The sequence below is a fragment of the Salmo trutta genome, chromosome 5 (assembly GCF_901001165.1).
Source record: "Salmo trutta chromosome 5, fSalTru1.1, whole genome shotgun sequence".
Lineage (NCBI taxonomy): Eukaryota > Metazoa > Chordata > Actinopteri > Salmoniformes > Salmonidae > Salmo > Salmo trutta.
The window spans coordinates 46,648,965-46,675,947 of record NC_042961.1 but is presented as its reverse complement, the minus strand read 5'-3'; the positions used below and the strand labels follow the sequence as shown (position 1 = coordinate 46,675,947).

The 26,983-nt window shown below is 40.8% G+C and overlaps 1 protein-coding gene across 2 annotated transcripts in view; it reads right to left on the bottom strand.

Moving 5' to 3' along the window:
• LOC115194265 (ATP-binding cassette sub-family A member 1) overlaps positions 1-26,983 on the bottom strand; it is a 220,755-nt gene that overhangs the window by 100,137 nt on the left and 93,635 nt on the right. For both annotated transcript variants that reach the window (XM_029753857.1, XM_029753858.1), the window contains exons 23-29: positions 18,958-19,172; positions 16,862-16,940; positions 5,113-5,306; positions 4,559-4,607; positions 3,699-3,812; positions 3,512-3,553; positions 2,721-2,860 (exon numbers count right to left, since the gene is read on the bottom strand). In XM_029753857.1, the coding sequence (XP_029609717.1) occupies positions 2,721-2,860; positions 3,512-3,553; positions 3,699-3,812; positions 4,559-4,607; positions 5,113-5,306; positions 16,862-16,940; positions 18,958-19,172 (833 nt within the window). The remainder of the gene's footprint in view (positions 1-2,720; positions 2,861-3,511; positions 3,554-3,698; positions 3,813-4,558; positions 4,608-5,112; positions 5,307-16,861; positions 16,941-18,957; positions 19,173-26,983) is intronic.

Here is a 26,983-nt window from a genome sequence, read left to right as displayed (position 1 = left end):
AATGTAGAACAACATAAGTGATATGCATTCCTCTCTCCACACTATGTATCTGACCTGGGATGTCAAGGTGATGCTACAGTATATAATGTACGATGTTGGCCATTAAATGCTAATTGACAGGAAATAACAATGACTCGCGATAATAAATTAGACTAATTCACAAGTGCTAATAACAGAGACTCACTGCAATACACAGGCTAATTTGATGACTAATAAGAAGAAATAAGCAATTGATGGAACATTTCAGAACACCACAGAAAGCTACTTCGGGGGCCAAGTTTAAGGATGTAACTTTGTTGCCATTGGTTACAGGTCTGAGAAGTCAAAGAGCAGCTCAGACCATCAACTTACTGACGAGTTAACCACAGGATAATAGAGAAATGGTAGAACAAAGAGACTGGAAGGACAATGTCGTAGGAGTCTACAAAAACAAGACTGTCCTTTCATTTCCCTGTAAGTATGATGCCCGAGATTGACATCATTCACTTTTCAATGAAACTGTCCAAGTAATTTGATCTTAAAATTACAACATATGCTGAGTCATGGGTCTGGTTTCCCGCATTCAATGTTTCTTATTTTTTATGATGATTGTTCTTCAAGTGCAATGTTAATACCAATTGTTTGGCATAACACACAAAAGTGTCATTAGATATCACTTCACTTTGCCGCAAACTATCGGCTGTATTCAAATGACACATTCACTCTTGGGAATGGCCAACATGTCTTGGGGGTGCACAGCAACAAAATAGTTTAATTCTTATGAGGGGCCTGATTCGCAACCCCCCCCCCCGTGCTTCCATTGGCGGGAGGGTCATCTGCTGTGGAGGCAGAGGACTTCCATTTTGAATCAAACACGATGCTTCCTCACACAAGTAGCTCTGGAATCCCCTTTCCAAAAGGCATCGCAATCAATCCCATGTACGCACGCCGAGCTCCGATTCAGTCGAGTTCGCTCACACGACACAACCAATGAGCTCGCCTCCCCACCACATCCATAAGCGTCCATCCCCTAACTTTCGTCCCCATAAATCACTTCCCTTTGAGTCTCACACCATCATCTCTTTTGAATTCCCCACCGGCTCGGCTTGAAGAGATGCTCTTCACAATCAGCTGACAATGGGAGGTGTTTACATGACGGTCAGGCCCTTTCTCAGTCCTGCAAGTGACATGAATGGGGAAGAAGAGAGGAGGAAGGAGGGAGGAGAGTAGCCCAGAAACAGTCTGCATCCCAATATTCCATAGGGCATTACTTTTTCAACTAGAGCTCAAAATGAAACGTATGGCAATATATCGGGAATAGGGTGCATTTTGGGAATCACTAACACTCCACACAACACTCCACACACACTTCCACACACCTTCCCTCGCTAACGCAACAGAGCGACGTCCGGGATTGACAGTGACTAATGGTGGGATCAGTATTGCAGAGTTACAGGAGGAAGTGTGTTCTATAACGCGGCAGGTGGTAGGTTTACACATGAGCAAATGGAAGGAGCGGAGTGGTGCACTTTATGATTACGATGCCTTTGGAGTGTAATTAATTCAATGTCGTGGTATCATTCATCGCTGATGGGGTTACACCACGTCTATACACGTGTTATGAATATAGATTTTCATCTTTGTGATTAATAAAGGGAGCAGAGCTCAAAATAAATGAGAAAAGAACAACAAATTCTCAGGTTGTAAGTCAACAATTGTGTATCCTCTCTGATGAAAGACAAATTGAAGTTGTCGTGTAAATAGATAACCGTGTATTGGTTCTGACTGGAAATTAAAATGACCCACAAAATGATAGAGACACACACTTAATAGGCTAATAGCAACCTGTCAGCGAGCTAATTGTTATGATAATCTTATCTGATACATAACTCATTAAACCACATTATTAGCATACTCGCAAATTAGGAAAAAAAAAACTTTAAACAAATCAGACATGTCTCTGACTTTCAGGTTCCTATGAATTTAAAGTGGAATCCGTTGTGGTGGGGAGACAAAGTTCACAGAGCTGGTGGCTGGTGTGTGTGTGTGTGTGTGTGTGTGTATGTGTGTGTGTGTGTGTGTGTGTGTGTGTGCGTGCGTGCGTGCGTGCGTGCGTGCGTGCGTGCGCGCGTGTGTGTTTACATTACAGAGCATCTCTTAAAGTTGTGACGACCTCCGTCTCCTTGGCAACAGCTAGAGACAGCCAAAATTCTTCAGATGAGATCAAATCTCCACTGCCCTTAAGAAACTGATCATGCATTCTAGGTGTGTTGCATACACAGATATATAGGGGCTGAGCATTCAAATGTGTGTTGTCCCCTAAAACAAGTTCTCTCATTAGCTCATTTCATTTCTCCTCCACAGATTCATTGGTTGGAAGTATTATCACATCTATTTATAAAACTACTTCCCTCCCACAGTGCAACCTATTTTTTACAATGTCAATTATTTTTTCATGACAGGACAACACTATACTACAGCTAAGGACTGTTCCTTGCACGACGCACCGTGGAGTGCCTGGATACAGCCCTTAGCCGTGGTATATTGGCCATGTACTACAAACCCCAGAGGTGCCTTATTGCTATTATTAACTGGTTACCAAAGTAAAAACAGCAGTAAAAATAAATGTCATACCCGTGGTATATGGGTACCACGGCTGTCAGCCAATCAGCATGCAGGGCTCGAACCACCCAGTTTATAACAGGGCATAGAGAACAATGGGGGTTATGTGTGGTCACTACCTGAGCAATGAGGCCTTTGCGGCTCCTGCGTGCGTGGTGAAAGCGTTTGATGAAGAGGGCCAGGAACTGTCTCCGGATCAGTTCCCATCCCGTGATCACACTGGAGCCCTTCCCATTCACATTGGCCACTCTCTCCACATCTAAAATGGAAGGCATACAAAATATCTGCATTACTACAGTCCGCTTTCTGTAGAATAGGATTGTATGAAGTGAATTGATAACCAACTGACAATCTGTTAGGCTCTTGGGTTTGTAGGAAGTGAATACAAATTATTTAGCTTCTCCCATAGCGTAAAAAGGAACAAAAAACAGTTATCAGTCTCCACCCAAAAGAGTAAAACAATCCCCACAAAAAAAAGCAACCCCTTATCAGTCTCAAAAGTCCAACCAAAATATTTTTGACACAAAGCATATTCAAATGGTGAACCGGCGTGTGATATTGAATTTGTTTCATAAATGGTCTTGCTCAGGGAGAAATTGCAAGATGGGAGACATGTTCTGATACTATTGAATGGTGGAAAATGAAAACCTCCTGTGAGAAATATTAATTCAAAGGGCAGTAGGACCATTTGGCTTTCCAAAATGGCCGCTAGTGTGGAAAAGCCACCTGTATGACAAATCAGCTATCTTGGCAACCAAGGAGAGAAAGGAGCACGAATTGTCACAATGACTGACCTTTTTTGCATCTTCTCCAGAGTTAATTGTCAGAGAGCAGCAAATAATGAGCCTTTTTTTTGACATGAATGTGTGTACTGCTGCAAGACGACAAGGCATTGACTCGGTATACGTACCCTCCACTCTGCTAGTGAACTTCACTTTCATCTCGTCTTCAGCTGGATAGTAACAATAGACCGGGAGGACATAAAGAAAATGGATCATGACCACACGTTACACTTAAACATCCCTTCTCTAGTTCAGAATAGGCTTAATTACTTTTTATTTTTTGACGATAACACTTATCAAAAGTTAATGGCGTACCACTTTTCCCAGGCATTTCGTCTGAAGTGTTCCCGACTTTGGTGAGGCTTTGTCGTTGCCTCTTGGATTCCCTTGAACTTCTTGTCTTGTCTCTTACCAAAGCTGCATTGATAGCTGAAAGAATACACTTAAGATGAGTTGTTTTGGCTTAATCCGTTTTCAGTTATGAACACCATACAGAAAGTACGTCAACCTGTATTGTGGCCTATACGATGTATTAGTACTAGCTGTGGGCACTAATACTAATATTATGATATTGATATCGATACGATCAAGGTATATCGTCATATCAGTTTCCTCTTCTTGGGACATCACGGCGGATGGGCTTCCCATTGCATTCAAATTAGTTGGGCAGGTTTAGGCTCCCAGAAGATTCACACCTGGCCCAATGGGCGATCAGCAAGTCTGGACTCTCGAGAGCAAAAGTGAACATTCACATAGTTGCAATGCTTTTTTTAATAAAACCAATACAAACTGATATCGTATCGATATTCCATATCAGTGCCCATCACCACACACTAATGTATGTAAAAACAGAAAACCCTAAAAGACCAGGGTTTTTAAGTAATTGTAAGATTTGAGATAAAAAGCGAAGGTTGGCTGTAGGTTGAAAAGCAAAGTCCTTTGGTAATTGATCCAACAAGGAAAATGCTGTTGAGTTATACTAAAAGAGTGCATAATCACTCAAACACTAGTTCAATCAATGTAGTACAGAGAATCATTGAAAATCAAAGCAAGACAGAAGACTCAATGATGTGTCTGTTCTAGTGTCGATACTTCATATAATCAGTCCACAATTAAACTATTTTACTAAATTGTTACATTTTAACCCCCCAAATTACAGTCAACCGCCATTTTACCTGGTATTTCCGCATCAACACCTGTGTCCTCTGCCACTTTGAGGAAAATCTGTGAGATGGAACGCAGCATAATTACCATGATATGAAATGGCTTTTTTTTGTCATCATTTTTCATCATTGAAGTGACCTCTATGTGTGTCTTAAACAAATGATCGACAACACTCCTGTAATTACAAAAACAAGGACTATCTTCATTACACTGATAAATAGTCCTCCTTCTCTCCTCCTGTATTACACACACACACACATCCACACACACATACACACGTACACACACACACACACAAAATATTGAAAATACCACGGACTGACATCTCGTTTCCCTTCCTTAAGTAAATATGTGCAGTAGGTACCACCTGAATAACCTTGTTGTGTCTGTTGAAAAGAAATTATTCACACTGCCTGCCGTGCCTCTTCATCTGCCAAGAATATCTGAGACATATGAGTTGTGTTTAACAACACTCACTTGGTGGTATGTAACTACCCTTGGCATAGTAAGCATTTGGTTAGTTCAGGAGAGCGCAGTGTATGTGTGTGTCTCGCCTGCCTCATACCTCCTCTAGTGTGGTATCTGAGATGCCATAGTTGGTGACACCAATGTCGGCCATCTTGAGGTCCAGCTCTTTGAAGAGGAGGGCAAAGGTGCCATCCTTGGCCCCGCCATAGGGAAGGATGTAGGTGATCTCCTGGCCGATGCTCTCGAGGAACACCGCCTCGGGAACATGCCGACACACCACCTTACTGACATCTATGAGCACAACATGATGAAGAGAAACAGGAAGGATGACTTGGATGTATTGAAAAGAACTTACAGTATAATTGTTGTCCTTTATATTGACAAATGACAATAATAACATTTGAAAAATTAAACCGTACAAGTCAATACACTGCATTTAAAATCATTGACGCCAACACAAAAACGTTATACAACTTTTTTACTTTTTCAAAAGTGAGATGAATCGGTGTCTCCTTAAGGCAAAAGTGTAAAGCATGTGAAGCCGATCCACTTTCCGACTTCCTCGTAAAGCCAAAGCCTCGCTTGGTTGAGCAGCTGTAATTATCTATGTGATCAATGGAGTAGGTGGTGTTTTCTTGGGCTGTGCATCCCAAATGGCACCCTATTCCCTATAAAAAGCGCAATACCTTTGATTTTGAGATTTGCTCTTTATATATCATGATGATGAAGAACTAACAAGATATGGCAATTCCAGTATCTCTTTGGAATGTATAATTTCATATCCACTTGCATATCTCGAATATCTTCCATACTTGTCATGGTGCTGGTTTTTGCAAAACTCAAAAACCAACTGTATCTCAACTCTGAATATGACCCTTAAAACTTCTCTAGGGTAGGGGGCAGTATTTTGACGTCCGGATGAAAGGCGTGCCCAAATTAAACTGCCTGCTACTCAGGCTCAGAAGGTAGAATATGCATATTATTAGTAGATCTGGATAGAAAACACTCTGAAGTTTCTAAAACAGTTTGAATGATGTCTGTGAGTATAACAGAACTCATATGACAGGCAAAAATCTGAGAAATATCCAACCAGGAAGTGTGGAAATCTGAGGTTTGTAGTTTTTCAAGTGATTCTCTATCCAGTATACAGTGACTTAGGGTTCATTTTGCACTTCCTAAGGCTTCCCCTAGATGTCAACAGTCTTTAGAACGTTGTTTCATGCTTCTACTGTGAATATGGAGCGAACAAAAGGGCTTGGAAGTTGATGAGTGAGAAAATTACATGAGCTCAGAGGTGCACGCTCACGTGAGAGCTGTGTTCCTTTTCTTTTCTGAAGACATTGGAATTGTCCAGTAGGAATATTACTGAAGATTTATGTTAAAAACGTCCTAAAGATTGATGCTATACATCGTTTGACATATTTCTACAAACGTAAATAGAACTTTTTTAGACTTTTCGTCGTGACATTTGCGCGCGCTTCCTGCATTTGGAGTAGTGGACTGAACGCGCAAACAAAAGGAGGTATTTGGACATAAATGATGGACTTTATCGAACAAAACAAACATTTATTGTGGACCTGGGATTCCTGGGAGTGCATTCTGATGAAGATCATCAAAGGTAAGTGAATAATTATAATATTATTTCTGAGTTTTGTTGACTCCACAAAATGGCAGGTTTGGTTTCGTGTCTGAACGCTGTACTCAGATTATAGCAAAATTTGCTTTCGTCGTAAAGCTTTTTTGAAATCTGACACAGCGGTTGCATTAAGGAGAAGTGTATCTATAATTCTTTAAATAACTGTTGAATATTTTATCAACGTTTATGATGAGTATTTCTGTAAATTGATGTGCTCATTCACAGGAAGTTTTGGGAGGCAAAACATTTCTGAACATTACACACCAATGTAAAATGGGGTTTTTGGATATAAATATGAACTTTATCGAGCAAAACATACATGTATTGTGTACCATGAAGTCCTATGAGTGCCATCTGATGAAGATCATCAAAGGTTAGTGATTCATTTTAGCTGTATTTCTGGTTTTTGTGACGCCTCTCCTTGCTTGGAAAATGGCTTTGCGGTTTTTCTTGTTTAGGTGCTGTCCTAACATAATCTAATGTTATGCTTTCGCCGTAAAGCCTTTTTGAAATCGGACAATGTGGTTGGATTAACAAGAAATGTATCTTTAAAATGGGATATAATAGTTGTATGTTTGAGAAATTTGAATTATGAGATTTTTGTTGTTTTGAATTTGCCGCCCTGCTATTTCACTGGCTGTTGAATAGTGTGTACCGCAGGTGGGACGGTGACGTCCCACATACCCCAGAGAAGTTAACCTGTTATGGATAGGGGGCAGTATTTTCATGGCCGGATAAAAAACGTACCCGATTTAATCTGATTATTACTCCTGCCCAGAAACTAGAATATGCATATAATTATTAGCTTTGGATAGAAAACACTCCAAAGTTTCTAAAACTGTTTGAATGGTGTCTGTGAGTATAACAGAACTCATTTGGCAGGCCAAAACCTGAGAAGATTCCTTACAGGAAGCGCCCTCTCTGACCATTTCTTGGCCTTCTACACTCTCTTTATTGAAAACTGAGGATCTCTGCTGTAACGTGACACTTCCTACGGCTCCCATAGGCTCTCAGAAGGCGGCAAAACGCTGAATGATGTCTTTGCGGGCCCTGGCTGAAAAACAATAGTGCTTTTGGATAGTGGTCGATCAGAGAACAGAGACTGGAGGCGCGTGCATGAGGCGACACCATGTTTTTATTATTTCGTCTTTGAACGAAAACAACGACTCCCGGTCGGAATATTATCGTTTTTTTACGAGAAAAATCGCATAAAAATGGATTTTAAACAGCGGTTGACATGCTTCGAAGTACGGTAATGGAATATTTAGAATTTTTTTGTCACGAAACGCGTCGGGCGCGTAACCCTTCGTCACCCTTCAGATAGTGTCTTGAACGCACGAACAAAACGCCGCTATTTGGATATAACTACGGATTATTTTGAACCAAACCAACATTTGTTATTGAAGTAGAAGTCCCGGGAGTGCATTCTGACGAAGAACAGCAAAGGTAATCCAATTTTTCTTATAGTAAATCTGAGTTTGGTGAGGGTCAAACTTGGTGGGTGTCAAAATAGCTAGCCTGTGATGGCGAGCTATCTACTCAGAATATTGCAAAATGTGCTTTCACCGAAAAGCTATTTTAAAATCGGACACCTCGATTGCATAAAGGAGTTCTGTATCTATAATTCTTAAAATAATTGTTATGTTTTTTGTGAACGTTTATCGTGAGTAATTTAGTAAATTCACCGGAAGTGTTCGGTGGGAATGCTAGTTCTGAACGTCACATGCTAATGTAAAAAGCTGTTTTTTTATATAAATATGAACTTGATTGAACAAAACATGCATGTATTGTATAACATAATGTCCTAGGCGTGTCATCTGATGAAGATCATCAAAGGTTAGTGCTGCATTTAGCTGTGGTTTTGTTTTTTGTGACATTATATGCTAGCTTGAAAAATGGGTGTCTGATTATTTCAGGCTGGGTACTCTGCTGACATAATCTAATGTTTTGCTTTCGCTGTAAAGCCTTTTTGAAATCGGACAGTGTGGTTAGATAAAGGAGAGTCTTGTCTTTAAAATGGTGTAAAATAGTCATATGTTTGAAAAATGGACGTTTTTGGATTTTTGAGGAATTTGTAATTCGCGCCACGCCTATCATTGGATATTGGAGCAGGTGTTCCGCTAGCGGAACGTCTAGATGTAAGAGGTTTAACAACCTCTTAAACGTAAGGGGCCCTATTTGATTTGTTTTATTTGGTGTGACTTACTACCATATATGGGCATACAAATTTATAAGGGCAGGCCCAGCTGATGACCTCATTTCAAGATGGCTGCTACCGACATTCTGGTTAGCATTGTGAAGCAGAAACAAAATAAACATTGAATACGTTGATACACACCGAAAGCCGGGACTTCACAGATCATTAGGATATCTCATTTGTCTGCCTGTGACCTACTGTTATTGATCACCAGCCCCGAGAGTCAATATTTTTATTTTACACAAAGTTTTCAAACAGCAAACATCTTACAAGGTAAGCTTTGATTTGAGGTATAGCTACATAGGGTGATTCTAAATGAATCCTTAGGTTGGAAGGAACAATGTTTTTTTGCCAATATTATCTGATGATGTATGACTTAATGGCAACATCGAATGGCCACCGAGTGACTAACTTTGCGCATCAAAAATATGATGTTGCCTGCTTACGCGCTGTAGGCATCCATTACACAGGGGATTGGCTGCTATGGCACCTTCACAGTCTTGTAGCCAATGAGATAAGTTTTCCAGGGATATGCAGTTGACCTGGGTGGGACAAACCAAGGCCTAGAACCTTTTATGCGTAATGCTAACTATTGCTACCTGGCTCAGAGATGAGACGCACTGAGCACGCTACATTACATTGTAAACAGATTTCATGACTTTAATTTCATCGCTTTAGCATAAAAGATGGCTGCTCAAGGAGGGAAAAAGGTCAAAACTAAGAATATCGAATAGGAACCTAAAAAGAAAGCAGCTATGAATAAGTATACTGCAATAGAAGCTTTGAATAAAATACTGGAGTCGGACTCGGATCAGGGGAACGATTTGGTCAACGAGGATTTCGACTCGGCAGACGAAGATTGCTTTCTAGAAGGATCCACTTTTAGATCTGTAAGTAAATTATTTTCATGACTTTAAATAGCTAATTTACGATAATGTATTTTATGTATTTATGTATTTTAGGATTATGCTTTTTATGCTTTGGATTTAGTTTACATAGGCCTATGTAACAACTAATTTCAAAGTTAATGTTGTAATTATAAGTAGTTATTGTCTATGTTTCGTATTAGTTCACTGTTTGCTGTTCTAAGTTTCATCCTTGTAACTTTGGAGAGGCCACTAAACTCTCGTGGCCATTGTTTATTTGTGGTTCTCACCTCTGCCTTTGTCTCCAAGGTATTACTGTTTTCATTGGGTGTGTCCTTCACACCTTCTGTGTGAGTCACTGTAAAGATAAAGGGTATGATTGGTGTTTTTCCTTTACAGTAATGCTATTTTGTAAATTTAGTCTTACAACAATATATCCCTTTATTTTATTCAGCACAGAGTGGAGGATGCAGAGGTTTTGGATGATGACATTTGGGAGCCACCCCACCCCACCCCAGCGAGCGACCCACTGCTATGACAATCACCCTGTCTGATGGTTCTACATCCACCACTCGACAAAGACACCACTCCTCTTCAACCACCCCCACTGCAGGCCCTGGCACCACTCCTCTCTCTGCAAGTTCATCTGGAGGTGTGGGGCAGGGAGGAGATCTAGGCCTCAACAGAGAAGAGGGAGAGGCAGTGGAAGCAGCAAAACAGAGGGAGATGAAACTGAGGACAGGGGGTTTACGGTCCTTGAAAATGATCAGGAGCCAGAGCAATTGAAGTTTCAACCCAAACTACCCGAATGCCCACAGTTGGTGAGTGATGAAACATACATCCCTTTACAGCTGTTTCAGCTCTACTTTACCACCTCTGTACTGGGAACACTAATTAGTATTACCAACAAGTATGGGGACAAGAAGCTGCAGGGGGGAAGGAAGCTGTCCTGGAAACCTGTCACCATGGGTGACATGCTCAACTACATTTCCTTGGTGATTTTCATGGGACTGGTAAAGGTATCAAGACTAGTTGACAACTGGAGCAAGTCCCCACTCTATCAGTTCTAGCTCCCCACCTCCATCAGTGAAAACCGATTCTTGGCCATCAACCGTACTCCTCACATGAGTGACACACAAAAGTATCAGGAGAATGACCAGAATAAGGGGACTGCAGGGTATGATTGTCTTGCAAGAGTCAAGCCCCTTCATCATGACATGGTGGAGGCATGCAAAACTTACTTCCAGCCTGCTCAAAATCTATATATAGATGAGCGCATGGTTGCCTCAAAGGCTAGAATTGGCTTGAAGCAATATATGAAAACTAAGCTGACCAAATGAGGCTACAAGCTCTTTGTTCAAGCGGATTCAGTCTCTGCCTACACATGGAACTTTTTCATCTATGAAGACGATCACACCCGCTGGGTAGGGCCTTAGTTATGACTCTGTCATGCAGCTGATGGACTTCTCCTTACTTGGCACTGGGTACGAGCTCTTTGTGTACATTTTTTTTACTAGTCCCATGCTTTTTTCATAGAAGTCTTGAAAAAGAAAATAAGGGCTTGTGGCACCATTTGTCCTAACAGAATCGGTTTCCCCAAGACCAAGGTAAACGACATGACAAAGACATTGGAGAGGGGACCATACGTTGGATCAGGACTAACAAACTGCTTTTTGTGAAATGGTAGGACACTAGGGAAATAACCATGCTCACCACACAGCATAAGCCATGCAATAACGACCATGTCTCAAGGTGGGTGAAAAATGGCAATGGGGCATGGTTGAGGAAGAATGACCCCATTCCTGTTTCTTTGAAGGACTACAATGCCAGCATAGGGGGTGTCGACCTATCTGATGCTCTGCTACCAGGTCCTCCACAAGACCAGGAAGTGGTATAAGGCTTTTTTTACCACTTTGTGGACATTGCTACAGTAAAGGACTTCATTCTCCACAAGTAGATGACCAAAGCAAAAGGTCAAACCCCTCTCTCCCAGTTGGCCTTCTGAAAGCAGTTGGTGTTGGAAATGTCTGAATTGGGGGCCCAAAGCAACCTCACAACCATCACAAGACCCCCCCCCCCCCCCCCCCCCACTCAAGGTGAGCGCCACTATTCAACACACATGCCAAAAGACTTTAAGGAAGAACTGCACGCATTGCACAAAACACAGGGGAGAAAAAGTGTGAAATGCCAGATCTTCAGGCTGAAATGCCAGTTCACTTTTTGTTTCCTGGCAGAGAGGGACTGCTTCAAAGACTATCATGACATGCACAAGCTATGGTGAAAGTGAAATCTAATCATCTACACCTGGGATGAGGTAATACAGTATTTTAAGACATGAAGTTCAGACAATCCAGAAAATGTCAAGAACTTTGAAAGTTTCAATTGCAGTCACAAAAACCAAGCGCTTATGATGAAGCTGGCTCTCATGAGGACTGCCACAGGAAAGGAAGTTACCTCTGCTGCAGAGGATAAGTTCAGTAGAGTTACCAGACTCAGAAACTGCAGAACAAATAAATGCTTCAGAGTTCAAGTAACAGACACATCTCAACATCAACTGTTCAGAGGAGACGGTGTGAATCAGGCCTTCATGGTTTAATTGCTGCAAAGAAACCACTACTAAAGGACACCAATAATAAGAAGAGACTTTCTTGGGACAAGAAACACAAGCAATGGACATTAGGCCGGTGGAAATCTGTCCTTGGTCTGATGAGTCCAAATTTGAGATTTTTCGTTCCAACCGCCGTGTCTTTGTGAGACACAGAGTAGGTGAACAGATGATCGCTGCATGTGTGGTTCCCACTGTGAAGCATGAGGAGGAGGTGTGATGGTGTGGTGATGCTTTGCTGGTGACACTGTCAGTGATTTATTTAGAATTCAAGGCACACTTAACCAGCATGGCTACCACAGCATTCTGCAGCGATACTCCATCCCATCTCTTTTTCTCTTAGTGTGACTATCATTTCTTTTTTTAACAGAACAATGACCAAAAAACACACCTCTAGGCTGTGTAAGGGCTATTTGACCAAGAAGGAGAGTGATGGAGTGCTGCATCAGATGACCTGGCCTCCACAATCACCCAACCTCAACCCAAATGAGATGGTTTGGGATGAGTTGGACTGCAGAGTGAAGGAAAAGCAGCCAACAAATGGTTAACATATGTGGGAACTCATTCAAGACTGTTGAAAAGCATTCCAGGGAAGCTGGTTGAGAGAATGCCAAGAGTGCCAGCATGTGTGACCCGTTTAAGGAAACAAGGCGTATGTTGCGGATCACTACTTCACAGGAGAGCCACTTGAACATAAACTTTTTTCTTTATCAAAATGTGTTTCTTTGGCAGAAATGCCATCTCGAACATATGAACTTTCATGTGCCTTAATAACAAACTTGTATGCCTTCTGTAAATAGGAATAAAATTGATTATGAGCCTAGTTGGTTTAGCCACAGAAAAAGCCAGCAACCTTCCCGCTAGCCATGATTGGCTGAGATAATGAGTGGGCTGGACATGCCTAGAGTTGAGTTTGGATTGGTCTGCCATATAGCACGCTTCTGTCTATTTGAGCCTGTCAGTATGTGTAGGTAATCCTGTCTAACACGGCTTTAAACATTTTTATTACGTAGTAAAACTGCATATGTGTTGCTCTCCGCTTTCTGGAGGACCGAGTTTTGAAATCAGTGGAATTCATAGCGGAATTCGTAGCTAAGGAGATGGAGAAAACACCTGTCTCTGGATTACATCTTCAAACTAAGGGCAACCATGGCATCTGTGACAAGACACATCCATCTATAATGTTTATGGGTAAGATAGTCTAGCTAGCTACATTTTCAGATATTACACGTTTCTAATTCTGACAGAAAGTGGTTTAATTTCAAGTTAAAGTGTACAGTTAGCTAATTAACGCTAGTTGGCTGCCTTCCTAGCTAACATTACGTGTATGATCTTATTATTCGTATCTCAGAGCCATTTGCTTGGCTAGTTATATTCTAATGTTAGCTAGCTAACATTGAACCTGGCTGGTTAGCTACCTGCAGATTCATGCAGGGTAGTAATGTCATGAGTTGGGATTGTGGTTCATTGTTAACCTCTTGCGTATATCCTACCACTGGGGGCGCCACAGCGCATTTTGGAAAAAATTTGTTCCCATTTTCAACGGCCTACTAATCAAACTCAGAAGCTAGGACATGCATATACTTATTTTATATGGATAGAAAACACCCTAAAGTTTATAAAACTTTTTGAATGGTGTCTGTGAGTATAACAGAACTCGTATGGCAGTCAAAACCCCGAGACCGATTGAACCAGGAAGTGGGATTCTGAATTGTGGACTCGACTTCACAGCCTTCCCTGTAATTCACAACGTGAAAAAATGATAATTGAGCACTTTCCAGTGCATCCACTAGATGTCCCCAGTCTTTACAAAGTGTTTTGAGGCTTCTACAGTCGAAACTCAGTGTAGGAGACAATGTGGCAATTGGTCACAGTAGGAGGGCCATCAGCATTGTGACGTCGGCGGCCGTGTCTGCCCCCACCTTTGGAAACGTTTTGAAACACAATGAAATCGTCCCACTCGAATCTTATTGGCTCTCTTGTTGAAACAGGCCCTGAAGATTAATGTTATACAATGTTTGACATGTTTGAACGAACCTAACGGAGGGAAAATAGTCATTTTTCGTTAGCCAAGTGCCGCGCACAGCCTTAGGACGCGCTAACAACAGCAAGCTAATGGAACATAAAGGATGGACTTTTTCGACCGAAAATACATTTGTCGTGGACCTGGGATTCCTGGAAGTGCTTTCTGATGAAGACAACTAAAGGTGAGGGATTATTGGCAATATTATACAAGATCAGATGTGATGTGCGATTGTTCCAAGATGGCGACGAGCTAGGCTTTCTAGCTCATTTTCTGAGTATCGCATCCCCTTTTATCTCAAAGTGTGATTACCCTGTAAAGTTAATTTAAAATCTGTTATGACGGGTGTTTTCAAGTGATATTCATCTATAAATCTTAGATTGACAATATATTAAAAAAAAATCGTTTTCGAATAGTAATTTATAAAATTGTAGCACTGTTTCCCGGGACGCATTTTATGGGAAAATAGTTAGTCAACGTCAGGTGCCGATGTAAAATGCTGTTTTTATTTGAAATATGACCTTTATTGAACAAAAGATTGCATGCTGTGTGTAACATGATGTCCTAGGTGTGTCATCTGATGAAGTTTGTAAAAGGTTAGTGCTGCATTTAGCTGTGTTTTGGTTATATGTGATGCATGTGCTTGGTCGGAAAATTCATATGATGCTACTTTTACCATGTACTCCTCTAACATAATCTAATATTGTGCTTTTCCTGTAAAACCTTTTTGAAATCGGACAACGAGGGTCGATTCAAGAGAGGTGTATCTATAAAACGATATGAGACAGTCCTATATTTGAAAAAAAAAAATATTGAATTTCGTTATGCTAATGTCGCTAGGAGTTTTTCGCTGGAAAATGATCCCGCTAACGGGATGAGAGTCTCAAGAGGTTTTAAGCTAGTTAACAAAAGACCACTATGCAAGCAACTATTTCGGGTGCGTTCGCATATTCAGTCTGGCCATATACTCCTAATTCAGAGCACTCTCGTCTGTGTGCCATAGCGCAGAATAACTGATGAATTTAGGAACGCTCAACACCTGTTGAATATGGCCGGTGTCAGTAAACGTTGGCAAAAAAGCGTAATTAAATTGTTGCCAGCAGCACAGTTAGTCACCAACGCTCTGGATAACATGAAAACAACCTAACCAGCTCTGCTAGGGCGAGTAAAATGGTCAGAGTTTGTGTGGGGGCTAAAGCTGAAGAGGGTGTGAACAATGCTAAATGGGTGTAGACAAAGGAGAGCTCTCCAGCAGGTACCAAAACATTCAAAGGCCATTTTTGCAAAAGAGAGGTTACAAGTTAATCAACTTTCAAGGGAGAATTACTTTCCCATTGTTCCTCAAATGCAGTGTATGATAAACCATTTTGTAGCTTGTGTCTCTGCTTTTATCCAATGTAAAAAACACAATTTCAACTTTTGCTACATAAGGTGGTTGGTCACATTGTGGGAACTCTTTCAATACTGTTGGAAAGACATTCGTCATGAAGGTGATTAAGAGAATGCGAAGAGTGTGCAAAGCTGTCATCAAGGCAAAGAGTGGCTACTTTGAAGAATCTAAAATCTAAAATATATTTTGATTAGTTTAACACTTTTGTGATTACTACTGTACATTATTCCATATGTGTTATTTCATAGTTTTGATGTCTTCACTATTATTCTACAATGTAAAAATAAAGAAAAAGCCTGGAATGAGTACTGTAGATGTGTCCAAACTTTTGACTGGTACATCGGTGTGGTTTTTAAGTAGAACATTGGCATACCCAGACAGTTCTACAGAGAGGATATGATTGAATATATCCTTGGAAAGCTCCCTCTGTCATATTTGTTGTGTATATTTTTTTAGACGGTTTGGATATTGATCAAAATGAAGCCATGACATTGTATTCATGCCGCCCCCCCCCCACACTCACACAATCAATCAATCAAAATCCAGTCTTTCTCCCTTCATGATAGGTACAATCCAGGCCCCCATCCCAGCTCCTTGATTCTTGATCATCACTCCAAGTTTAAAAAAAATATTTGGAAGACCAAGGCTGCCTTATGACTGATTGGGACTACGGTCGACACCTACTCTGGTTGAGACTGACACTGGTCGGGCAATCAGACCCACTAGCCAGTGTCACAGATTTCAGAGAGAGAGAGAGAGAGAGAGAGAGAGAGAGAGAGAGTGGACTAGAATACTTAGAGATGTCACTGTGACAAGAAATGGAGTGCACAATCAACTGCTGACATGACATTCTAAAGCCTGTCAGACTCTCAGGCCACTCTTCGTCTCTCTTTTCTGTTCTAGCTGTGTGGCGGTGAGTTCCACCCATACAATGTTAGGTGATTTGAGTACTTGGAAAAACACTACATAAAATCGTCCTTCAATTTAACTATTTCCCATGACAGTTAAGGTAAAACATACTGTATATGGCTCTTGCGAATGAAGCACAAGGGACAAACATGACAAGGTTCGGATACATTATTAAGGTGGATCCTGTTGATGAATTGTATTTAGGTGGTGTTAGTCCTACCTGTGGGTTCAGAGTTACTCCAGTTCTGTCTTGCGATCCCTTCAATCAGACTGGTTCTCCTCAATGACTCACCAGTCTCCTGTTAGAGAGAAATTCAAAAGGTTGCATCACGGTGGAGCTCTCAGGCTGATTGTTACCTTCATCATTCTCTCCTCATATCTATCGAATCACCACTAAGCAGGACTGCTGAGATTGAAAGTCCTACTGAGACTATCCTAATATGGACACTGTATATACTTCATGCTATTCGCTCAACCATCGTGCCATGAGTTATTGGTGATGGTGAGAGGTTAGCATGTCTTGTGGGTAGGATCTTTGACCCACTGTAACTTTCTCACTCATCATTATTCACTATTTATTCTTGATTATCCACATTAACGTATAAGTGTTAGAAACATATTCTATTGTTATTTACAACGCAAGTTACTCCAACATGACGCATATATTATTTACCATTCATTTCTACTGGGCTCAAAAAAATTTAAACACACACTTTTTTTTTTTACTGCAAATGCATCCAATACGTTTGTAGGGTGACAAGCTTGATGTAGTCATTCCGTGCTAAGAATATGGTACCAAATACTAAACTTTTGACTACTTGATAAGAATCTTTGTCAATCATTTTTACCTCCACCTTTGAGGGAAAAACATATGACTTGTTGAACAAAATCTATTTCTATGAGCAATTGTATTAGTATTAAAGAAAATAGTTTCCCAATTTCTTGGAGCATTTAATATCGGTCAGTATTTAAATTATTTATTTTAAACAGTCATTATTGTGCCTCTTTATCAAGGGTGTCAATAATTTTGGACCCCACTGTACTGTGTATCCGTGTAAAAATAGTTACAATTCATGACATTTTGATGACGGTAGTGTGCTAAACAAGTTGTTGACCATTTTTGTGTTTACTTTTCGAAAATAATGATATTAAAGGACCAAAATACCCAAAATTGATAAGTAGATGTAATTTCACCCTGTGGTGCCTGGCCTTAACTTTACAGTCAATGGACAGAATGGGAAGCCTGAACTATTGTTTTTATGAGAACCACAGGCCAAGTCCTCGGCACCAATGGGCTGAATATGCAAGTCATTTTGGGGGAGCATTACATCTCTTGTTTGTCTTTTTGTTCTCAATTTATTTATTTATTTTTGAACAAATTACTCCACTCCCCACAAAGAGCCTATAGACGAATGGTAATTGTTGTAGCCCTGCAGGCATCAGTGAATCTTGTTCATTTGCTGCTATTGATTAAAACTAAGTGTGCAAGGCACTGCAAGGAACTAGATCAAGAATCCCACTCCCCCCCTCCCTCAAGACAATTAGTATCATCCAGTACAGCGGTATCTGCCAATTCTCATGCTGGGGGAGACTAAACATAGATCATTACAGGGGTGGGCAACAAGTCAGATCACTTTGGAAAGTCAGAGGAACCGTGTCAATAACGGACTGCATGGCAAATGTTGCTGATGTGTCTTAGAGGTTACTATTGGAGTGATTCCCCCAGATGCAAAAAGTCTAACAAATGATCATGCCCCATTATGGGTGAATTATAGGTCGGTGTAATGATGTTGTTCAATGTGGGATCAGACATCATGAATGGGCAATTGCAAATATGCACCAGAGTTGTATGTTTCCTTTGGAAATACAGGTTTAGCTCACAATGATCAAATGAAACTAAGCTGAAAACGCACAGCCAATAAAAATAAAACAAAAGTTGGGATTTTTAACTAGGTAGCACATGAAGTGTCAAGTGTGGAGTTCACCCAGCTCCATCATTTCCTAAATAGAGAACTATTTATCAATCTGGGGGCATGTTTTGGATCTTCAACAATTTCAACTGTTAGCACAACTTTCAAAAATCATATCGATAAGTTATCAATACATAACATTTCCTATGCCCAAAACAGACATCAATGCAAAATGCAGCACACATGGTAAATTATTAACTTTGCTCCTGGGTGATGTTTCCCATAGGTACAGATCTCGGATCAGTTTCCCCTCACCTATTCCAAACCTTAATTAACCATTGTTTGGGAAAATGAAAAACTGACCCGAGATCAGTGTCTAGGGGCAACTTCACTCTCCTCCATTTACCTCTTTCACCTGGCGCTGCTCGACTCCAGTGCACTGGTTGGTCATTTGCTCGTCTCCGGCCTTGACCAGAGTGAGATAGTAGCCACTGCCAAAGTATTTCTTCAAGAACAGGGAGGAGCCATAGCAACACATCTTGCCGTGAGAGATAATGGCAATGCGGTCTCCCAAGATGTCTGCCTCATCCATGTGATGAGTGGAGAGGATGATTGTGCGACCTACGGGGAAGAGATGGAGAAAACCAATCTATTGATTTCACTCAATGGGTCCAATTTGAGGTGGTAGCAGTGGCGCTTCTAGACCATTTCAACTGGGGGGGGGGGGGGCATGCTGGGGCCAGTTACATTAGACGTTATTGTTGTCATATCGTTTTCTTCACTGCATTGCAGGCATTAGCAGGCAAAAGACCATGTTCCGCGTTGCCACTGTCTAATAACGGATGTAAAAAAAGAACGCTATCAAAAATTAGTTATGTAAAAATTATTTCATACTCCACATTTAGTGGGGGCCACAAGGGGGTCCAAAATTGTTGTCACAAGGGCACTGGCCCCCCCTGCCCCCCTCCCCCTCCAGAACTGCTAGTGGGTGGTAGGGGGGATGGTGTGTGCATGTGTGTGAGTCAGTACTCTGGGAGTAGTTTGTTTGTTTTGTCAACCATCTTGAGAAATAAAGAAAGTTGCACCAAATAAACAACAAATGTAAAGTCATTGAACTGAGACAAGTTTCCACAATGTGTTTTTGTGCTTATTTCCTCATTGTCCAGCCCTCTGTGTTAACACTCACACTGTACTGCAAAGCAACAAGACTGTGTGTGGGTGGGAATCTGGAACAAATGACAAATTCTGCAATAACAGTTTTCCTTCCAAATCAAGATAGAAAACAACAACTACATACACTTCCTCCTAAATAGAATACTATATAACCAACATACAACTATGCATAGGCCTGGTTAAATAAATCTACTAAACAGTCCCTTTGCTGTGTTTCTGAACACACTTTCCTTTTTTGTCAGTGGAAGTTATATTTGAGTGAAACCAAATGGCAACCACAGAGAATCCATACACAACCCCGGAGCCTGCTTATTCACAGAGGGAGGGGGTGGGTTATATCATGCAGCCTGAGCTAACATATACTAATTAGCACATTCCTAGTCAATCAGGAAGCAGGCATGACATTTGTGATGAAGTCACAGCATGGTCATCTAGCCGATGTCGTTAGCTCACAGCGTGCGTAGTGGCAGCGGTGAAATGTATCTCTGTTTTTGTTGATTGTGCCACATTTCAAAACAGCATAAACACCCCTTGTCTCCAATTTATACTCTGATATGTAAGGAAATGTAGGATTTTAAAGGTTAGCACACTTCAATAAAGCCATTGTAACAGGATATTTACATTTTAAGAGGAAATAATGATGTAACAGGCTACATACTGCAAGACTGCTAAACGGATGTGAAATTAGGCCTAAACACTACATGCAACCATTGTGTAAAACAACAATGGGAAAACTAGCAACCCCTATATTACAAGATACTGACTAGAGTCAAAGTAATATGGAAGTGAAATACACTGTGCTGTTTTGTGGAATTGACAGTTGTATCTGCATAATATTGGTGATGCAGTCCTTTACCAGGAGAATTCATGCTGATACACTAACAGCCACAAGTAGAGGGGCATTGTACAGTCGGACATACAGTTCCGTGATATGACGCACACGCTCTCTTGATTAGCTGACCGGCTGGATTTCACCCCCCCCCCCCATTTTTCGTCAGATTTGGGGTCATTATTACAAAAGGTCAGGGCTATCTGCTGAGAGTGTAGTTTTTTCCCCTCCGAGCTAGTTAAATTTGTATTCCCACAGGACGCATTACCTGGATAAGGACACACTCGGAGGTCGTTAGCCATAGCCTCACGCAGCAATATGCTATTTTGTTTGGAGAACCTGAGAACCCAACCATTTTTTTCCTCCCACCTCTTGTGCCCTGTCACCATCTGAGCTTCTAAACTTGTTCTCTGTGCTATGCTATAGCTCTTTACTACCATGGCCCAGACGCCCATTGAGTGTCTCACTGAGATCCCATGACTCGGAAAGTATCAAAACAAGCATGTCACAAACATCAAAATGTAAACATTAGTGCAGCCACCTTATTAGTTTTAGGCAGCATTAGGTTCGCTAGCAAAGAGGGGTGCAGTACTTAACTAACTGTAAATATGTCAATCACAATGGTAAAATGTAAACAACTGGAGACACCTCATTTTTGGAGACAAGTAATTGACACGGCAGCACTACTGTAGCACGCAAAATAGGGTAGAAACAATTGCTAACCAACTGCAAACACATTTTGCTGGCTAACTAATTACCTTGACTAACTGCGGGGGAAAACAATGCACTTATTTAACATTAATTAGCCAATGCAAATCTCGTTGCTAGGAAGCAAGATGCTGTATCAAAAACGGTTTGGTGTCTCCATCACTGTATACCATGATGTCTACACTTTCCAATCAGATTGTTTCTCCCCGAAGTAGCAAGATAGTGAACGAGTAACGCTGTCATAAAAAAAACTCCAGAATGATGGGAGGTGGCTACAGTTGTGTTCATATTTTACCAAATGTGACGGAATGCACTTTCCATGCGTATAAAATGTATGGCAAAGAGCGGTTCTTTGAAGGGGGAAATTGGGTGGAGTGCCGCAGGTAGTCCCATGTGATTCGGCACTACTGACATGGCTCATTTTGCATGGCCGTTTGTGCTCGCTGTTGATTTTTCAAGAAATTGCCTTGGTTTACAGGGAGAAATAATAAAAACACACTGGATGATGGGAGCTGGGAGAAAAATAAATGTGTTTGGTTGGTGTGCAGCCCACAAAGGTATACTGATTTATGGTGTGTTGTGGTGCATTACAGAATAAAGTGATAAATCAAAGTAGTGGGAAACACGGGCACATCTCCTGTGCTGTGACTACATGCAACATAATACCGGTGAAAACCAAAGTTCTAAAATCCTGTATTCCTTTAAGAGTACATCAAAAGGAGGGATGCAGACATTCATGCAGTTTAACATAGATAGTTAATAGGCGTGTATATTTAGGCTAAAGTAAACACTTCGTACTGCTGTGCCGAGGCTGGACCCTAATTAACCAAATCCACATTCAGAAAATGTTCCCTCCTCCTCAGACATCACCCAGTCTTCTTAACTGTAAACTAGTCAATCCTCCTCCCTCCTCCTCAGACATCACCCAGTCTTCTTAACTGTAAACTAGTCAATCCTCCTCCCTCCTCCTCAAGCCCTCATCTAGTCAAGTCCAAACCCTGCACTAGTCAAGCGTCAAACTTGACTAGGTGAAGGGTGAGGTCTGAGGAATGATAATATTCCTAATATGGATTCCATAATAACTAGATCAATAATGTGGAAACTATTTACACCTGAACAGTACCTGGGCTTGTTCTCTTTTTCTCTCACTCAATGAGAAACAGAAAATCTGCCTGAAGTGTTGCAGTTATCGTATTACTAAACCACTAAATAAGTCTGACATTCACCACACTCCATAGCATAGACAGAGGAAGATAAGTGTTAACAATGACATCATCGGTGTGCATCGCGTGATTTTGACCAACTGTGAGTAGGCATTTCCTACTTATTGGTTGACGATGTCACTGGAAACACTTATCTCGCTCTATCTTTTTTACTACAAAACACAGAAACGCAACATTTTCACATACAGTCTGTTGATTTTGGGGTGGTGCAGGAGATGATGAACATGAAGATGACAAATTGTGATGTTTCGCTTTTAAGGGACTACATTTACAAACATGACTTGCACTTAGTTTTGGGGTTGTCTACATCTTTTACTTCAAACAGGCTGTATCTAAAGAGAGTGTTCTGTTTATCTTATCAACGGTACATAGAACATTTCAATTGAGAAAAGTGGGAAGTTACTGATGAATTGGAAGGATAGGGTTTCTTAGTGTCTTGAGAGTGTTGAGTTATATCACAACGGTGGAGGGTCTCTCTTACCACACCGCCACCCCAGTAAAACTCAAAAGTTCAAGGGGTCTGAATAATATATATGTACATATGAGTTCAATGGGGAGCGTTGTCGCACAGCTATTTTCAGGTCTCTCCTGAGATGTTTAAGTCCAGGCTCTGGCTGGGCCACTCAAGGACATTCAGAGACTTGTCCCGAAGCCACTCCTGCGTTCTCTTGGCTGTGTGCTTAGGGTCGTTGTCCTGTTGGAAGGTGAAACTTCGCCCCTGTCTGAGGTCCTGAGCGCTCTGGAGCAGGTTTTCATCAAGGATCTCTCTGTACTTTGCGCCATTCATCTTTGCCTCGATCCTGACTAGTCTCCCAGTCCCTGCAGCTGAAAAACATTCCCACAGTATGATGATGCCACACCATGCTTCATGCTGCCAGGTTTCCTCCAGACGTGACGCTTGGCATTTAGGCCAAAGAGTTTATTCTTGGTTTCATCAGCCCAGAGATTCTTGTTTCTCATAGTCAGAGTCTAAGTGCCTTTTGGCAAACTCCATGTGCATTTTATTGAGGTGTGGCTTCCGTCTGGCCACTCTACCATAAAGGCCTGATTGGTGGAGTGCTGCAGAGATGGTTGTCTTTCTGGAAGGTTCTCCCATCTCCACAGAGGAACTCTAGACCTCTGTCAGAGTGACCATCGGGTTCTTGGTCACCTTCCTGACCAAGGCCCTTCTCCCTGATTACTTTAGTGCCTTATTGCAAACAGGATGTATGTTTTGATATGTATTCTGTACAGGCGTCCTTCTTTTCACTCTGTCATTTAGGTTAGTATTGTGGAGTAACTACAATGTTGTTGATTTATCCTGAGTTTTCTATCACAGCCATTAAACTCTCTGTTTTAATGTCATCCCTGAGCGGTTTCCTTTCTCTCCAGCAATTGAGTTAGGAAGGACGCCTGTATCTTTGCAGTGACTTGGTGTGTTGATACATCATCCAAAGTGTAATTAACAGGATATTCAATGTCTGTTTTTATTTTTAGTCATCTACCAATAGGTGTCCTTTTTGCAAGGCGTTGGAAAACCTCACTGGTCTTTGTGGTTGAATCTGTGTTTGAATTTCACTGCTCGACTGAGGAATCTAACCAATAATTGTATGTGTGGGGTACAAAGATGAGGTAGTCATTAAAAATCATGTCAAACACTATTATTGTACACAGAGTTAGTCCATGCATTGTACACAGAGTGAGTCCTTATTATGTGACTTGTTAACCACATTCGTACTCCTGAACTTAATTTAGGCTTGCCATAACAAAGTTTCATTTTTTACTCATTTGTAAAAATGTCTAAGAACATAATTGTACTTTGAGATTATGGGGTATTGTGTGCATGCCAGTGACACAAAATCTAATTTGAATCCATTTTAAATGCAGGCTGTATCACAACAAATTGTGGAAAAAATCAAGAGGTAAGAATACTTTTTGAAGGAACTGTATGTCAGCACCGACAGATTCCTTACTGTACAAGCAAAGCTTGTTTACACTACTGCTCCAACGTTTGGAATGAATTTGTTCTGATACTGTATTATGTAATTTGTCAACAGGGGATTCATTTGTTCTGATACTGTATTATGTCATTTGTCAACAGGGGATTAATTTGTTCTGATACTGTATTATGTCATTTGTCAACAGGGGATTAATTTGTTCTTATACTGTATTAGGTCATTTGTCAACCGGGGAGATGCTGTATTAAATTACAATCTGTATACATAATAGATTGAGCAACTACGAAACAAATTGTTCATGGAATAACCTATGAATTGGTTTTCAGCTGTGATGTCGGTGATAATAGGATTCATTTGCAAGGCAATGTGGCATCAGTGATTATTTCATTTATTGACTTGATTATAAAAAAATGTGTGGGAGATGAGGCATTTAATTCAGCCTAATTTCATTCATAAATGCATAATTTCCATAAAATGCCTTTTGTTTATGCTTTTTGATTTATGCTTAGAACATTTGTCTTATCTCAATGATTCATCACTTTAATTAAAAACACCCTGCAGGCTGTAGCATCAGATACGCACGGATCATTTTCTAGCATTCTCTAAATGGCATAAACGCTATTGTTTCCCCAACTGATCGAATGCAACTTAAACATAATCCACTATCATTACCAAACCTTTTGTCAACTACATCCTCGCCTAAATATGAGAATATATTTCACTGCTGAGACATTAAGCTTTAACCAAATATATAACGCTGTAAGCTGTAATATCAGAACATGTTATTTAATGTACTCCCGAGTTAAACTTTGAAGTTAGGCCGCTTTCTATCAGAGAAGTAGTTTATTGCCTATGTGGCATCGATATTAGTCTGGAAAATGTATTCTAGTGTCAAAATTGACAACAAAGTGTAAATAGGATAATTTTGTTCATAAAGTCAGTCTCTGAGGCTTGAGTTTCGATTTCGACAATGCTCAGTTGCCCACTAACACGGGATACACAGCTGCAGGGATTGCACTCTATCAAATCCCACCACAGAACACATAACAGATTTCTTAAGTTACACTTTATTCATTTACATTTTAGTCATTTAGCAGACGCTCTTATCCAGAGCAACTTACAGTAGTGAATGCATACATTTTTTTCCCCCCCCGTACTTGCCCCCCGTGGGAATCGAACCCACAACCCTGGCGTTGCAAACACCATGCTCTACCAATATATTTACAAAAGTATGTGGATACCCCTTCAAATTAGTGGATTCAGCTATTTCAGCCACACCCGTTGCTGACAGGGGTATAAAATCAAGCACACAGCCATGCAATCTCCATAGACAAACATTGGCAGTAGAATGGCATCACTGAAGAGCTCAGTGAATTTCAAGGTGGCACCGTCATAAGACTCCACATTTCCAACAAGTCAGTTGTTGAATTTCTGCCCTGCTAGAGCTGCCCCGGTCAACTGTAAGTGCTGTTATTGTGAAGTGGAAACGTCTAGGAGCAACAACTGCTCAGCCATGAGGTGGTAGTAGGGCTGTTGTGGTGACCGTATTACCCCCACACCAGCGGTCTGGAGTCATTGAAGGCAGTCAAATTCCACGTGACCATTTAATCACAGTAATTTGGCTTCTCCAAGCTCTGATGCTGCTGATGGTCATTAGTAGTCTACCAAAGTTGATAACTGCCTGGTACTTAGCACTCTATTGTCCCTCTAATCACTCTGATATCAATGCAAATGTATTCGAAAATCGAATCAACCACTTCATGAGAGCCCATGAGCTCATGTTGCACAACATTTCTATAGGCTAAGCAATTGCGCGAGAAAACAGAGTGATGGCCTCTACTAAAAAGAGGAGGATCCCATCAGCTTTATTTAGGCTAGGTCTAGTAATATATATATATTTCTCAACTTTACCAATATTAAGCACATTACTTATCTATATAACAGGAGTATAGCCTACCTGGCTGGCATGAAAATGGACCACGGAAAAACTGTCCTCCATTCGCTATTAAAGTGCATAGATGACATGTATTTTTTTCTGCTGCCCCTGCTTTGAGACAGGTGCATGATAATGGTCCATTCTAAATCAAAACAAATTTCACACATACAGTACCAGTCAAAAGTTTGGACACACCTACTCCTTCAAGGGTTTTTCTTTATTTGAACTTTTTTCTATATTGTAAAATAATAGAGAAGACATCAAAACTATGAAATAACACATATGGAATCCTGTAGTAACCAAAACAGTGTTACATACAAAACTATATTTTACATTTGTCATCAAGCCACCCTTTGCCTTGATGACAGCTTTCCACACTCTTGGAATTCTTTCAAACAGCTTCATGAGCTAGTCACTTGGAATGCATTTCAATTAACAGGTGTGCCTTGTTAAAAGTTAATTTGTGGAATTAATTTTTCATCTTAATGCATTTGAACCAATCAGTTGTGTTGTGACAAGGTAGGGGTGGTATACAGAAAATAGCCCTATTTGGTAGAAGACCAGGTCCATATTATGGCAAGAACAGCTCAAATAAGCAAAGAGAAACAACAGTCCATCATGCCTTT